We start from the raw sequence: 15,440 nt of genomic DNA, 5'->3' as shown, positions 1-15,440 counted from the left end.
TGCTTTTGCAAGTATAAGGCATATCTATGCTTAGATATAAAATTGAAATGAATATATAAGACAGTATATGCTTTTCTACCATATATCATCTTTTTTCCTTAACATTTTAGAAACAAAGTTTATCTTTAGACCTTAAAGATATTTGTTAATTAAAGTCCAAATAAGTTACATCAAAAAATTAAAAAATATCTTCTAATTCAAAATTTGTCACTTTCTTCTACAGGTTTTGAAATTGACAGTTTAATCTAGAATCTTAATTCAGTATTTACAATTTTCTTTCTCAGCTAGATTTATCCAATGGCAAGATTATATTCTTAGAGCTAGTGCTGTGCAGTGCTGACATCCCATGTAGGCTCCCTTTGAGTCCCAGCAGCTCCACTTACAACCCAGCCCTCTGCTATGGCCTGGCAAAGCAGTAAAAGATGGCTCCCAAGATCGTGGGCTCCTGCACTCATGTGGGACACCCAGAGGAGGCTCCTGGCTCCTGGCATCAGATCCGTGCAGCTCTGGCAGTTGCGGCCAACGGGGGAGTGAACCAGCATATTGAAGACCTCTCTTTTTCTGCCTCTCCTTCTCTCTCTATGTAATGCTGACTTTTAAATGAATACATCTTTTTAAAAAAGAATTTTATATTTTTGTGGGTTTTTTCTTTTCTTTTTTTTTTTTTTTTTTTTTTTTTTTTTTTTTTTCTGACAGGCAGAGTGGACAGAGAGAGAGACAGAGAGAAAGGTCTTCCTTTGCCGTTGGTTCACCCTCCAATGGCCGCCGCGGCTGGCGCGCTGTGCTGCTCCGAAGCCAGGAGCCAGGTGCTTCTCCTAGTCTCCCATGAGGGTGCAGGGCTCAAGGACTTGTGTTTTTAAAAGCTGCTTGACAAATTATGAAAGCTAATGTATTCTTATTGATTATTAATAAATTAGAAAGGAATATTTTTTACTGACATCACCAAAAGATAGAAGAATATGGAAACATTCTGAATTCAGAATTAATGCCTAATCTGTTAAAAGCAATTGGGATTTACTTTTTATATTTATATTCCCACTAAAATATCTATACAGACAATCAAAGAACAATGGAATTTAAACAGTTATCTGAAAAGTCTAAAAAATTTAAATTTAAGCAAACTAGTTATTTTGTCTTAAACTGTGTAGTTTTCTTAAAGGCTTTAAACTGCACTCACAGTATGTGACAAATATATGAAGAGTACTCAAAAAGTTAACAGAAAATGTATATTATTAAAAAACTAGTTTCTGCATCAAATAAATAATCTGCATGAACTTTTTAAAGTGCCTTCATATATATCAATATCAACTATTTTTTAAAATAGCAAATAAATTCAAATGTTCTCTAGTAATGTGCCAACCTTTCACACTTGAAAATTAATTTGGAATGCATTTTTCAAAAATTTATTAATTTATTTGAAAGTCAGAGTTACAAAGAAAGAGAAGAAGAGGCAGAGAGAGAGAGAGAGATCTTCCATCCGCTGGTTCACTCCCCAGTTGGCTGCAATGGTTGGAGCTGCACCAATCCAAAGCCAAGAACTAGGAGCTTCTTCTGGGTCTCCCATGTGTGCGTCAGGGCCCAAAGACTTGGGCCATCTTCTACTGCTTTCTCAGGCCAAAGCAGAGAGCTGGACCAGAAGAGGAGCAGCCAGGAATCGAATCGGCACCCATATGGGATGCTGGGAGGCAGCTTTACCGCTATGCCACAGCGCTGGCCCCGGAATGAAATGTTTTGAAATGTTTTTAACACTGTATGAGCCTATTGCAAAACAAATTCACAAAACAAGTTGTATCTAGGCATATTCTTATTATAATAGAATAAATTCATATATTTCCTTTGACTACAAAAGGATTATGAAAGGATATATCCAAATCCACAGTACAATTCATCCCTAAACTAGGAAGGAGAAGAAAAATCACATTTTTCTGGAGTCCATTACATACCCAGATTAAATTATATTTATCCTTCACAACAATATATTGAAATATTCATATCATCTTAATTTTACATATGAAAGAATTCAGTTCACTATGGATATATAATCTTTCCATGTCAAAAGGCAAGACAGGGAGATTCAAACTCAAATCTGTCTAATTGCAAATCTGATTGCTTTTGTTCTTTTTACCATCAACCACAGAAAAAAATCTAGAGGTTAAAGAGAAGAATTCAGATATGTATATATTGTACTGCAGACTAAAATGGCACAAAACTGAATACTTAAAGAACTAACATGAAGAATATATTAGAAGAGTTAGAGACGAGTACTAAAATGCCTGAATGTTTCAACACAAAGAACTAAACTACCAAGAAAAAAAATACTTTGTAATCTGAACAAAAATGCTTAAATATTACAAGTTCTCACTGTTTTCTTCTAATATTCCATTAATTCCATAGTTATGTCTATTAAAAAATCTAAAATCAATGGGGCCAGTGCTGTGGCACAGTGGGTAAAGCCCTTGCCGGCAGTGTTGGCATCCCATATAATGGCACCGGTTCAAGTACCAGCTGCTCCACTTCTGATCCAGCTCTCTGCTATGACCTGGGAAAGCAGTGGAAGATGGCCCAAGTCCTTGGGCTCCTACCCCTGTGTGGGAGACTTAGAAGAAGCTCCTGGCTCCTGGCTTCGGATCGGCCCAGCTCCGGCCATTGCAGCCACTTCGATAGTGAACCAGGGGATGGAAGACCTCTCTCTCTCTCTGCCTCTGCATCTCTATAACTCTGCCTTTCAAATAAATAAATCTTTTAAAAAAATCTAAAATCAAAATAACAATGAAAGTTTATGAATTTCTCCCATCATTCTTATCTAATTGTTTCACTAAAAGGTTTAAAAGGACATGAATAGTAACAAGTAAATCACCACACAGAGAAGTTTTTTTTTTATTGTTTTATCATATTTTTATAAAGAAACTTTATTTCACAAACTCATCTATGAAATCTTTTAGGGAACAGTCATGTATCATTGACTGACAGGGGTTATATTCTGAGAATTGAGTCATGAGGTGACTCTTTCATTCTGTAAATGTCATAGAGTACAGATAAACCTAGATAGTAAAAGCCAGTCCCTCAATATGGTTTCTTGATAAAATCAAGAGAAATGGTAAACATAAGATTTTTGGGGGGTTTGTAGTAACTTTATTTTTTTGAGATTCTAAATTTATATTTGCTTTTTTCATTTCAATAGTTGATAGTCCTTTTCACTATTTTGCAGCTAGTGTGTGTTTTCCCTTGTTTGTTTTCTGACATTTTAAATTGGACCTGAGACTAAATTTTTTTCTAACTATGGCTTAGTTTGAGACTCTAATTTTTTTCTAACTACGGTTTAGTTCCTTTTTTAAATTTTTCCCAGAAACGTTTTATTTAAGCAATACAGGCTTCGTGCATTTCATAAGTACAACTTTAGGAACATAGTGATTCTTCCCACCATACCCGCCCTCCCACCAACACTCCCACCCCTCTTCCTCCTCCCTCTCCTATTCCTACCTTATTTTCTAATAAGATCTATTTTCTCGTTTTTTAGATTTATTTTATTTATTTGAAAGACAGAATTACAGTGAGAGGTAGAGACAGAGATAAATGTCTTGTATCCACTAGTTCACTCCCCAGATGGCTGCAACGGCCGGAGCTGCGCCGATCCGAAGCCAGGAGCCAGGAGCTTCTTCCAGGTCCCCCACGTGGGTGCAGGGGCCCAAGGACTGGGAACATATTCTACTGCTATCCCAGGCCATAGCAGAGAGCTGGATCAGAAGAGGAACAGCCGGGACTAGAACTGGTGCCCATATGCGATGCCAGTGCTTCAAGCCAGGGCATTAACCTGTTGTGCCACAGCAGCCCGCCCCTAATAAGATCTATTTTCAATGAACCAACATTAAGATTTATAAATGCTGTAGTGTCACATGACATTTTGTTTGACAAGTAAACTTTTTCTTTATTAGTACAAAAAGCATACTTTAAAATAACAATAAAATATAGTAAATACATAAGCAATAACATATTCATTTGTTATCATTATCCAATTTCATCGAACCTAATTGTATATGCTCTACTTTTGTACAGTTAGCAGCACAGTAGGTTTGTTTATACTAGCATCACCACAAACATGTAACACATTAAGCTATGATCTTAAGACAGCTATGACATCAATAGAAGCCACATTACTGTATTTACTTAGCACTTACTTTGAATCAAGTTCCCAACTTGTCTCCTCACTGGGAATGTCAAGAACATAATGCCCTGAACACTCTTTTTTATTTAAATTTTTTTCTTTTATTGAATAAATATAAATTTCTAAAGTACAACTTTTGGATTACAGTGGTTTGTCCCCCCATAACCTCCCTCTCACACACAAACTATCCTATCTCTTACTCCCTCTCCCATCCCATTCTTCAATTAAGATTCATTTTTAATTATCTTTATATACAGAAGTTCAATTTAGTGTATACTAAGCAAAGATTTCAACAGTTTGCACCCACAGAGACACACAAAGTATAAAGTACTGTTTGAGTAGTAGTTTTACCATTAATTCGCATAGTACAACACATTAAGGACAGAGATCCTATAGGGGAAGTAAGTGCACAGTGACTCCTGTTGTTGATTTAACAATTGACTCTCTTATTTATGACGTCAGTAATCACCCAAGGCTCTTGTCATGAGCTGCCAAGGCTATGGAAGCCTCTTAAGTTCACAAACTCCAACCTTATTTAGACAAGGCTATAATCAAAGTGGAAGTTCTCTCCTCCCTCCAGAGAAAGGTACCTCCTTTTTTGATAGCCTGCTGAACACTCTTTAGCCTAGTCATTTCTCAGGGTTGTGTTTATAAAGAGTGACCTGAGGGATGAGGTCTTCAGTACACTTGCCAGTGAAACTGCTGGTAACCAAGTTCACTCCTCTTTACTCATGCACCCCACTGTGTATACAGCATCTACCAAGGCCTTTGCCTTTCAGTATTTTTTAAACACAATAACATGAATGAAATGATTTTTAAAAGACTTTTATACAACTGAAAATTGTTAAGAAATTACCTTGAAAGCACCATCATTTTGAGTTTGGTTATAGTAAATCCAGATTTGTTTATCAGCTCAATTATTTCTCCAGCCTTTGATACTGCATCTGGTTTGATGAGGGCTAATGTTCTGTAAACAAATAAGGAAAATGTTTAAAAATGAAAATAGTTCTGCAGTTTTTCTTTATAATTTTTAAGTAGTAGAAATTTTATTAACAATCATTCTAGATCACCAAACATCAAAATTAATTTTATGGAGAAATGTATTAAAGATGTTTCTTTAAAAGTCATGCAAAGTAAGTTTTCATTTCCTGTTCCTCTCCCTAAAGTAAAGTAACCAACCTACAGCAACAACAACAAAATGAGCTTAGAGAAAAAAATAAATGTTATTTCTAATAAGTCCAAATTAGAAAATATAGGTATCTAAAATTTCTATTTAGTAAAATACAGTTATTGAAAGGATTACTTTCTAAAAATGCATTAAATATATTATGAATCTGTTTTTTGGTCTCTCTGACTTTAAAATACTTTAAAATATGTATGTATGTTATGCAATTAGTTCAAGACTGAAGTAAAATAATTAAGGATTCCATTAGCTATTCAGAGAAGCTAACGTCTTTTCATCCAAAATGTATATGAATAATGAAGTATGCTAACTTTTAAACTCAAAATACAGCAGAGCAATGGACTTTCCCACCCTGAAGCCACAAAATTAATAGAATTTTAGACATGAAGATCATCACCTCAGTGTCCTCATTAGTCTGATGAGAAATCTACACCCAGGGAGTTAACGTGCCTAAGCTCATATAGCCGCTTAACTGCATCTTCAAGACAAAATATGCAGCTCATAAGATTCCCAAGTCTGTGCTCCTTCCAACATCACAAATAATGATACTATTAATATTATTAGAATGGTTCATCATCACCAATCCTTATAAATAATACCTACAAATGAAGATAAAAACCAGATTGATTGGGGTTGGCATTGAGGCCTAGTGGGTAAAGCCACCACTTGTGGCTCTGGCATTCCATATGAGTGCTAGTTCCTGTCCCAGCTGCTCCACTTCCAAATGAACACTGCTTCTGGCCTGGAAAAGGCAGCAGAAGACAGCCCAAGTGTTTTGGCCCCTGCACCATGTTGGAGACTTGGACAAAGCTCCTGGCCTCAGCCTGGCTTAGCCCTGGCTGCTGAGGCCATCTGCGGAGTGAATCACTGGATGGAAGATTCTCTCTCTCTCCCTCTCCCCCTCCCTCTCTTTGTATAGCTATAACTTTCAAGTAAATAAATGAATCTTAAAAACAAAATTAATCAGTGTAATTCTATCCATATGATAAACCATTTCTGCCACTTTCCCTTTCAATTTCCAATTGTTCTAACAACATTGGCATTAATTCGAGTGATCCAAAAAGAACAGTTAACCTTTTCATACTTGTTTTTTTCACCAATGTGACAAATGTAGCTGGAGATGTAATTCAAATAGCCTTACAACTAGATATAATTTATGGCTCAGTTTTAAAGCTAAATAGCAAAAGAAACTGTTTATCTTTGGTTCAAATTATATCAGATACTCTCTTTTTTTAATTTCAAGGAGATGAGCCACTTACATTACTTTATATTATATGACTTCATCAAAAACACAGTTAAAACTAGTCATTTTTCTAATTCACATTCATTAAATATTATAGTCATGGGTAAACATTTGGCACAATGATCAAGTAAAAGCTTGGGACACCTGCATCATATAGCAGTCATTGGGTTCAAGTCCTAGCTCCAATTCTGACCCAGGTTCCTGCTAATGTGCACGGTGGGAGGCAGCAAAGATAGCTCATATACTTGGATCCCTGCCACCAATGTAGGAGACTAGAATTGAGTTCCAGGCTCCAGGCTTTCGCGTGGTCCAGTCCTGACTGTTATAGACATTTGGGTACTGACCCAGTGTTTGGAAGATCTCGCTTTCTCTATGGGTATGTGTGTATGTGTGTGCCTGCTTGTGTGTGTTTCAAATAGATAAAGTGAATTAAGTAAAAAATTTAAAAATAACTATAATAATCCAAACTACCTTATCAATTGTTTATACTAAATTCTGTAATTTCATGAACCACAGTTTTTAAAGAAAATTTAACACACAGCATAGTCATCAATGTCTGTGAGCAAGAAGCAACATGAAAATTCTAAACCAACAGAACTTAGTTCAAAATCTAATTTCAGTTTCTCTCTTGATGCCTACAGGAGATGCAACAGGTTGAATACATAATTAATCTGTCTTCATTGTATGATTGTTCAGTAGGTAATAATTAAAATATGCTTTTGCAGGGAAAATAAGACAGGCATCAGGAATCTTATGTGTGATTTAAAAGTGAAGATTGCAAACAAAGAACAAAATGGTGACAAAGAATACATTAATAATGCCTCTGTTATCTGTTGCTGTGTAACAAATCATCCTAGTATGTAGTGACTTAAAATAACACACAATTTCTCAAGGTTCTGTAGGTTGGCTGGGTTGTGGTTTCACCTGGGGTCATTCAAACAGCTTCTTTTGACAGTGGGTTAGCTGGATGGCACCCAACTGAGACACCTAGACTTCTCTTGCCTGTGGTCTTTCAGCATCAAGGACTCTAGACCAGGCTTATTAATATAAGGCCACACAGAATGCAGTATATTAGGCATTTATCAAGGATTCTCTGGAGGCATGTCTGCTGATATTACTTGGGCCAATGCAAGTCATATGGTCAAATTCAGAGTCATTGAGGGCAGACGGACATGGATACCAAGAGATGTGATTCATTGGGGGCTACTAGGTGTAATAATCTATCACATAGTAATCCTTGCTACATTTAGATAAGTACCATACTATGCAACAAGCAATGCTCTCAAAACAAAATAAAACAAGGTTAAAAAATCAATAATTTATATTAGAACTCCTTAGCAATTGACAGTGAAAAAACAGTTTGCCCAGCCTTCATAAACTAAGACAGGATATAGATTTCTTAAAAATAACAATTCTCACATAGCTGCTCAAAAACCATGCTCTTCATGTACCATCAGACTCTGAGAAAAATCTGGAGTAATAAGTTTGTGAAATAGATAACTAGTTGATTGCCATAAACACCCTAGATAAATCAGTGTTATTGCTGTGCAATAAATAAAGTTCTTAGGTTGTACAGTGCAATGAACTCTGAATACTGTTGAGCTGAAAGAATAAATATATAAACTTTATACTAAGGTAAATATTTCAAAATGTATTCATATTTGCCTTAAGTATATAAAAACTCATCCTAAACACAAACCCAAAGCTAAATTTGTGGTTTCATTTATGTGTTCTTTGCAAGCATAAAATTTGTATTTCCCATGTATAAAGGAAAACTATTTCATATGAGGCATCCATGGTCTGGAAGAAAAATGCACTGAACTGAGGCTACTGTCTTACAACAATGGAAATTATTCATGGTAATCTTTCCTCTGGAAACTAAAAGATGTAAGATAGTTTTAAAATTCTTTTAAAAAAACTAAGATGAATTGACTATATAGCAAATAATTACTATGAAAAAAGTGAAAAGTATTGTGTGTATGCAGAAAGATCCAGGAAAGTGAGACTAAAATTTGCTTTTCACTTGACAGCAGTACCTATCTGGCAAATTTGAACTTTAATTTTTAATATATCACTAGGAGAGGGGACAGAGTACAACAAATATCCTTCCTAATTCGGGGCCACAGGCTACACCCTTAGAGTGAGCCAGAAAGAACCAGGCCTTGAGTGGTCCAGCTGCACAACTTCACATCATTGGAGCAGTCTCAGAACTTTCATAAAGTAACTTCATACAGTAGCTCAAAGATTCATAAGTCACACTCATATATAAATAGATTGCATAAATACATCACACATATGCAATACATACACACATGGCAATTATCAACAGAGATAATCCCTCTCCCACACATACTCTTGGAGAAAATTAACATAACAGAGAACCTGAACAAACAATGTACAACAGAGAGGATCCACAAATACTTCAGATACTGGAATCATCTTATGCAGATTGTAAAATGACCAGCAAACTATGGCTGAAAGACAAGCTACACAACATCATCAGGCAGCAGGAAACTATAATCTGTAACTAATGAGTAAGTATATTTGAAAGATAATCTATTAGACATTCGTTAGTGATAAAAATGTATATACAAAAATGAAAAGAAATAGGCAAACTTGATAGAACACTAGATGAAACTGAAGAAAGAATTTTGAGAAAATTCAGAATAAGGCACAGATAATAAGAAAGATAGAACACAGAAAACAGGGTAGTTTCAAGAATGTGAACAAAATAAAAATATTTTCAGATGAGTATAAACAGAGAGCTTTCTCTAAATAGACATACTTAAAAGGAAATTCTAAAAAAATGGAATTTAAACAAAAGTAAAAAGATTCCCAACAGAATACCTAAGATAAAACAATAAGAAGCAAAAAGTAAAAAAAAATTAACTTAACTAAAAGTTAGTTGTATAAAACATTAATAGTGAAAAACAGAAAAAAAAAAAGCAGAGCAAAATGGACATAATTATGCCAGATGGAAAATCGAGTTCAACGCTTCTGCTTCTGTGGTTCTTCTTTCTTTTTTTTTTTTGACAGGCAGAGTGGATAGTGAGAGAGAGAGACAAAGAGAAAGGTCTTCCTTTTTGCCGTTGGTTCACCCTCCAATGGCTGCAGCGGCCGGCGCGCTACGGCCTGCACACCGCGCTGATCCGAAGCCAGGAGCCAGGTGCTTCTCCTGGTCTCCCATGAGAGTGCAGGGCCCAAGGACTTGGGCCATCCTCCACTGCACTCCTGGGCCATAGCAGAGAGCTGGCCTGGAAGAGGAGCAACCAGGACAGAATCCGGTGCCCCAACTGGGACTAGAACTCGGTATGCCAGCGCCGCAAGGTGGAATATTAGCCTAGTGAGTCCGGCGCCGGCCAGGTTCTTCTATTTTCAAGAAAGAAAATGATGACACTGACTAACTTTAGACTCTGATAAGTACACATCCTGTAGTTCCAAGTGTAAGTACTAAAACTAAATACTATAAACTAAAAAATGCATCGAAAAATTCTCAAACAATCCAAAGTCAGAAATGGACCCAATATAATAAATAAAACAGGCAGAAAAAAACACAGGATAGCAGAATTAAACCCAAATAAATATATTAGTAGCTGTATTACAAGTAAAATGCTCTACAACAAAAATGGAGGTTATAAACTAGATACTTTTTTAAAAATTAAAGAGCAAAAAGATCATCAGATTAGATTTTTTTTTTTTTTTTATTTTTTGGCAGGCAGAGTGGACAGTGAGAGAGAGAGACAGAGAGAAAGATCTTCCTTTTTCCGTTGGTTCACCCTCCAATGGCCGCCACAGCTGGCGCGTTGCAGCCGGCGCACTGCGCTGATCTGAAGGCAGGAGCCAGGTGCCTCTCCTGGTCTCCCATGTGGGTGCAGGGCTCAAGGACTTGGGCCATCCTCCACTGCACTCCCTGGCCACAGCAGAGAGCTGGCCTGGAAGAGGGGCAACCGGGAAAGAATCCAGTGCCCTGACCAAGACTAGAACCAGGTGTGCTGGCGCCGCTAGGTGGAGAATTAGCCTACTGAGCCGCGGCGCCGGCACAGATTAGATTTTAAAAGTAAATATGCTACTTATGAAAGACAAATTTAGAATAGACGGATCCTGGAGTGGATGTTTAACCTAGTGGTTAAAATGCCCACATCCAGGGTTTAATTATTGGCTCCAGCTCCTGATTCCAGCTTCCCACTAATGCAGATCCTGGGAGGTAGCAGTAAGGGCTTAAGTAACTAGGGCCCTGCCACCCACTTGGGTGACCTGGACTGAATTTTCAGGCCCTGGGCCCAGCCCTGGCCCAGCCCCAACGATGTTCATTTGGGGAATAAAACAGTGGATGGAAGCATTTGATCTTGCTGTCTCTCCTCCACTGGCTCCAAAATTTAAAAAGAAAAAGATCTGAAAGTTTTAAAGTTGAAAGAATGAAAAAAGACATACCATGGAAGTGTTAACTAAAAGAAACCAGAGCTGTATAGCTATCAGAAAAAGCAGGCTTTAACACAAAAAGCATTGCTGGAGATAAAGATGACCACTTCACAGCAAAGAATGGTTCAATTGACTAAGAAGATTTAACAATTTAAAATCACCTAACAATATGTCCTTAGCATTGTAATGCAAGGGGCTCCTGTTGTGGCATAGCAGAAAAAGCTGCCACCTGTGGTGCTGTCACCCCACAGGGCCACTGGCTCAAATACAGGCTGCTCCACTTCCCCTTCAGCTCCCAGCTAGTGTGCCTGGGAAAGCAGTGGAAGATGGCCCAAGTATTTGGGCCCCTGAACCCACGTGGGAGACCTGAAGAATCTCCTTTACTCCTGGCTTCAGTCTAGCCCAGCCCTGGTCATTACAGCCATTTGGAGAGTGAACAAGAGGTTCAAAGATCTTTTTTTGTGTCTCTTCCTCTCTCTCTGTATCTCTGCTTTCAAATAAATAAAATAAATATTAAAAAATAAAATTATAATGTGAAGATTAACGTGTCGGCATTTGGCACAGTAATTAAGATACGACCTAGGATATCTGCATCTCATATCAGAGTGCTGGGTTCAAACCCCAGCTCCCTGCCTCCAATTCCAGCTTCCCGCTAATGCATACCCTGGGAGACAGCAGTGACAGCTCAAGTGTTTGGGTCCCAGTTAGAGGCTTCTGCTGTTTTGGAATTTGGGGAATGAACCAGCAAACAGAATCCTGCTCTTTCTCTCTCTCTCTTTTCACCTCCCATACCTTTTCCATTGCCTTTCAAATAAAACAACAATAAGTGAATTTGAAAGATTTTAAAAAATAGCATAACTATAAAGAAAATAAACAAATGATCACTATAAGTATTCTTAAAATTATTAAGTCAAAAATACATAAATACCATTTTAATATCTTTGAAAAATATTAATAAGGTATATTTGGGCCAAGCAAATAGTTGGAATTAACAGGATGTATTAAAAAATTTAAAAGGTGATTTAGGTTAATTCTTCTGTCTCCAGGGAGAAATATTCCTAAACCCTTTCTAAACAAAGGTCCCACCTTCAGTTTGGCTTATGGTTTACTCACATTCATTTCAGGGCAATGGAATCTAACGCCAAGAGGATGGGATAATCCATACCATAGGTAGTTTCTGCCTCAAATGACTTGGGCTTGACTTGGGATTTAAGAATGCTGGACACTGCCTTTTGTAAACTTAGCATCTAGTGTAATGTCATTCACCTAATCTAGTGATAGTTTTATTTCTCAATTTGATGAGGTAGCTGGCTTCCTGTTTGAGATTCAATAGGATTGAGGATAACTAAATTTAAATATGCACTAAAAACTAATGGACAATCTGTAGGATACTGGCATTATTTTTCAATGTTTTTTTTATAAAATTCTTACTATAGATATAAAGCTAGCAAAAGTAAACATTTTAATACCTCATTTATCACATTTCATATGCATGGGAAATATATATTTTATGTATTTGCAGAGAAAAATGGAGTTAAATGTTTAATTTAGTATAAAAAATTTGAAAATTTTGAATCTGTGCATATGAGGGCCTTCAAAATGTTCATGGGATATTTTTATAATGAAAAAACTGTGCATGGATTTCAACATTTTTGCACCAAAATAAACTGATGTTTGAATTCCATTTTCCATGAACTTTTTGAAGCCTCCTTTCATGTATATATATGTGTATGTGTGTGTATGATTCTTCCCATGAAATTTATCTCAATGTTTCTAGTTAAGGGTAATAAGTTTTTAAAAAGACACAAATTGTACTATGTATCCATATCTAATAAATAGAATCATAAAGCATCAATTCATTATTAGTCAAAATTAAAATCAAATACTCTAACTCAATGACAACTAAAAACCTTTATCCATTTTATTAGAGGATATGTATAAAAAAGATAAAAATGTGAATGAAATATCTGGTTTCTACAATCAAAGGAAATTAGAAAGCTGAGTCCAGTTTGTGAGTTAAATTGAATTCTATGGACATATATGGATAATTAATTGACTCATAATTAGTTGATAAGCTATATGGAGATCAACTTCACCCATCTCCTAAACTACAGGTTTCCTCCAGAAAGAAAGAAGTGAAGCATGCAGTTGCTTTTTAAATTTTCCTTGACACTATACTCAGGTGAGAGCTAATCTGAATTATAATTATTACACAGAATACATTTCTGGGGACTCTGATAGACACACAATATAATATACTTTTCATTTAAATGAAGCAATATATTTTTGAAACTCTTGAATTAGGAAGTTTATTTAAATCACCAAAATGTTTGTTTGATTTAATAACTTATTCACAGTTATGAAAAAATCAGAAAAGAAAACGGTGACACAATTTAAGTCAGTCAAATATATAATGCTGCATATATTTTCATTAACTACACTTATAAAGTAGAAATACTTAAAATCCATCATCACATAAAAATAGAATCCTTTGGTTTCTCTGGTTTTAAAGCCAGTCATTTTCAAGAGTAGTTATCAGCATATTGATTAGGTATTTAATAGAAATAGAATGACTTTTAGAATAAAACACTGGTTTGGGACGGTGCCGTGGCTCACTAGGCTAATTCTGCCTGCGGTGCCGGCACCCCAGACTCTAGTCCCGGATGGGGCGCCGGTTCTGTCCTGGTTGCTCCTCTTCCAGTCCAGCTCTCTGCTGTGGCCCGGGAAGGCAGTGGAGGATGGCCCAAGTGCTTGGGCCCTGCACCTGCATGGGAGACCAGGAGGAAGCATCTGGCTCCTGGTTTCGGATCGGCCCAGCACGCCGGCCGTATTGGCCGTTGAGGGGGTTAACCAATGGAAGGAAGACCTTTCTCTCTGTCTCTCTCTCTCTCTCTCACTGTCTAATTCTGCCTGTCAAAAAAAAAAACAAAAAACAAAAAACAAAAAAAAAAACACTGGTTTGTATTTACTTTCTAGCTGTGAGAGTGTGACCATGTTACTCAGCCATTCCTAAAAGAAAAAGCCTACAGAATTAACATTTCCTTCAGAAAAATCAATTAAAATATAAAAATTATAATTGTTATGGCTATTATTATTTTCTTTTCACTGGGTCACATTATTAACCCTTACTCCCTAATTCATTAACTCATTTGCTTTTTTGTTTGTTTAAAAGAAAATCTGGGGCCGGCACTGTGGAATAGTGGGTAAAGCTGCCGCCTGCAGTGCCGGCATCCCATATAGGTGCTGGTTCGAGTCCCGGCTGTTCTACTTCCAATCCAGCTCTCTGTTATGGCCTGGAAAAACAGTAGAAGATGACCCAAGTCTTTGAGCCCCTGCATCCACATGGAAGACCTGGAGGAAGCTTCTGGCTCCTGGCTTCTGATCGGCACAGCTCCAGCCATGGCAGCCATCTAGGGAGTGAAACAGCTGATGGAAGACCTCTCTCTCTCTCTCTCTCTCTGTCTCTCTGCCTCCTTCTCTTTCTGTGTAACTCTGACTTTCAAATAAATAAATCTTAAAGAAAAAAAAAGAATAAGTTAATCTGAATATCACTGTGTAAGTAGAGTGCCTATCACACTGACTGACATATAGTGTGTGCCAATAAATGGAAACCATGGATATTTATTATTTATAAATAAAGTAATATGGTTGGCATTTCCTTAATCTCATAGACATTTACCATAAGATCTCATAACTATAAAAGGTTCCTATTTATCTACTAACTAATTTCCCCCCACCTGTTTCACAGTTAAAATGAGAATCCTTGGTCTTCTTTTTTTATAAGGCACTCACTACCCCTGCATGACCACCAATGTATTAAAACCCACATTGGGCATCAGACCACCTCAAGAATTACAAAGGCCTTATAAAGAAGAGTTAGTGAGGTCATGGAAAGAAATACCATATTACTGTGGGGTCGCTCAGATGTTAGGCATTCAACTAGTTATTTGGGTTGTAGACATCAGAAAACATCTTGGGGGTATTTTTCTTCCTTTCAAATTAAATAGTTGTGGAATATTTATACATTATAGCCTTAATTATACCATTAATACAAATTTTTAAGTACTGCAACAATCATTCCACAAACATTAAAAAAACACAAAACAATATAAAATATAAGCCACACAAATCAGAGCCAACCCAAAATGACAAAGGAACTAAAATTTCATTGCAAATATAGTCAATTTTAGTCTCAGAATCTTGTGAACTCATAACATAGAAATTAAAAGTTAAAACATCATTTTGCTAACAGTGAAAATCTATACATAGAAGAAAAATATGATCAAAAGTCTCTGTTTTCTCCATAGCCTGGTTTTTAGCTACATCTTCAACTTGCTCTCTTTTCTAAATCAAGACTGAGGAAAAGTCAGAGTGACAAATGTAACTTTGACCAAGAATAAAGACACAGGCTGAGGGCACAATACCGTAATTTT

The 15,440-nt window shown here is 36.6% G+C and overlaps 1 protein-coding gene across 12 annotated transcripts in view; it reads right to left on the bottom strand.

The window, feature by feature from the left end:
• The window catches only part of NME7 (NME/NM23 family member 7), a 248,143-nt gene that overhangs the window by 177,620 nt on the left and 55,083 nt on the right, over positions 1-15,440 (bottom strand). For all 12 annotated transcript variants that reach the window (XM_002715560.6, XM_008264107.5, XM_089299605.1 and 9 more), the window contains one exon: positions 5,019-5,129. In XM_002715560.6, coding sequence (XP_002715606.1) covers positions 5,019-5,129 — 111 coding nt within the window. The remainder of the gene's footprint in view (positions 1-5,018; positions 5,130-15,440) is intronic.

Source organism: Oryctolagus cuniculus, chromosome 7, assembly GCF_051225735.1.
Source record: "Oryctolagus cuniculus isolate XC-2025 breed Fujian yellow rabbit chromosome 7, ASM5122573v1, whole genome shotgun sequence".
In the NCBI taxonomy this organism is placed as follows: Eukaryota; Metazoa; Chordata; class Mammalia; order Lagomorpha; family Leporidae; genus Oryctolagus; species Oryctolagus cuniculus.
The sequence above is the reverse complement of the archived record's forward strand: the minus strand, read 5'-3'. Positions and strand labels throughout refer to the sequence as shown.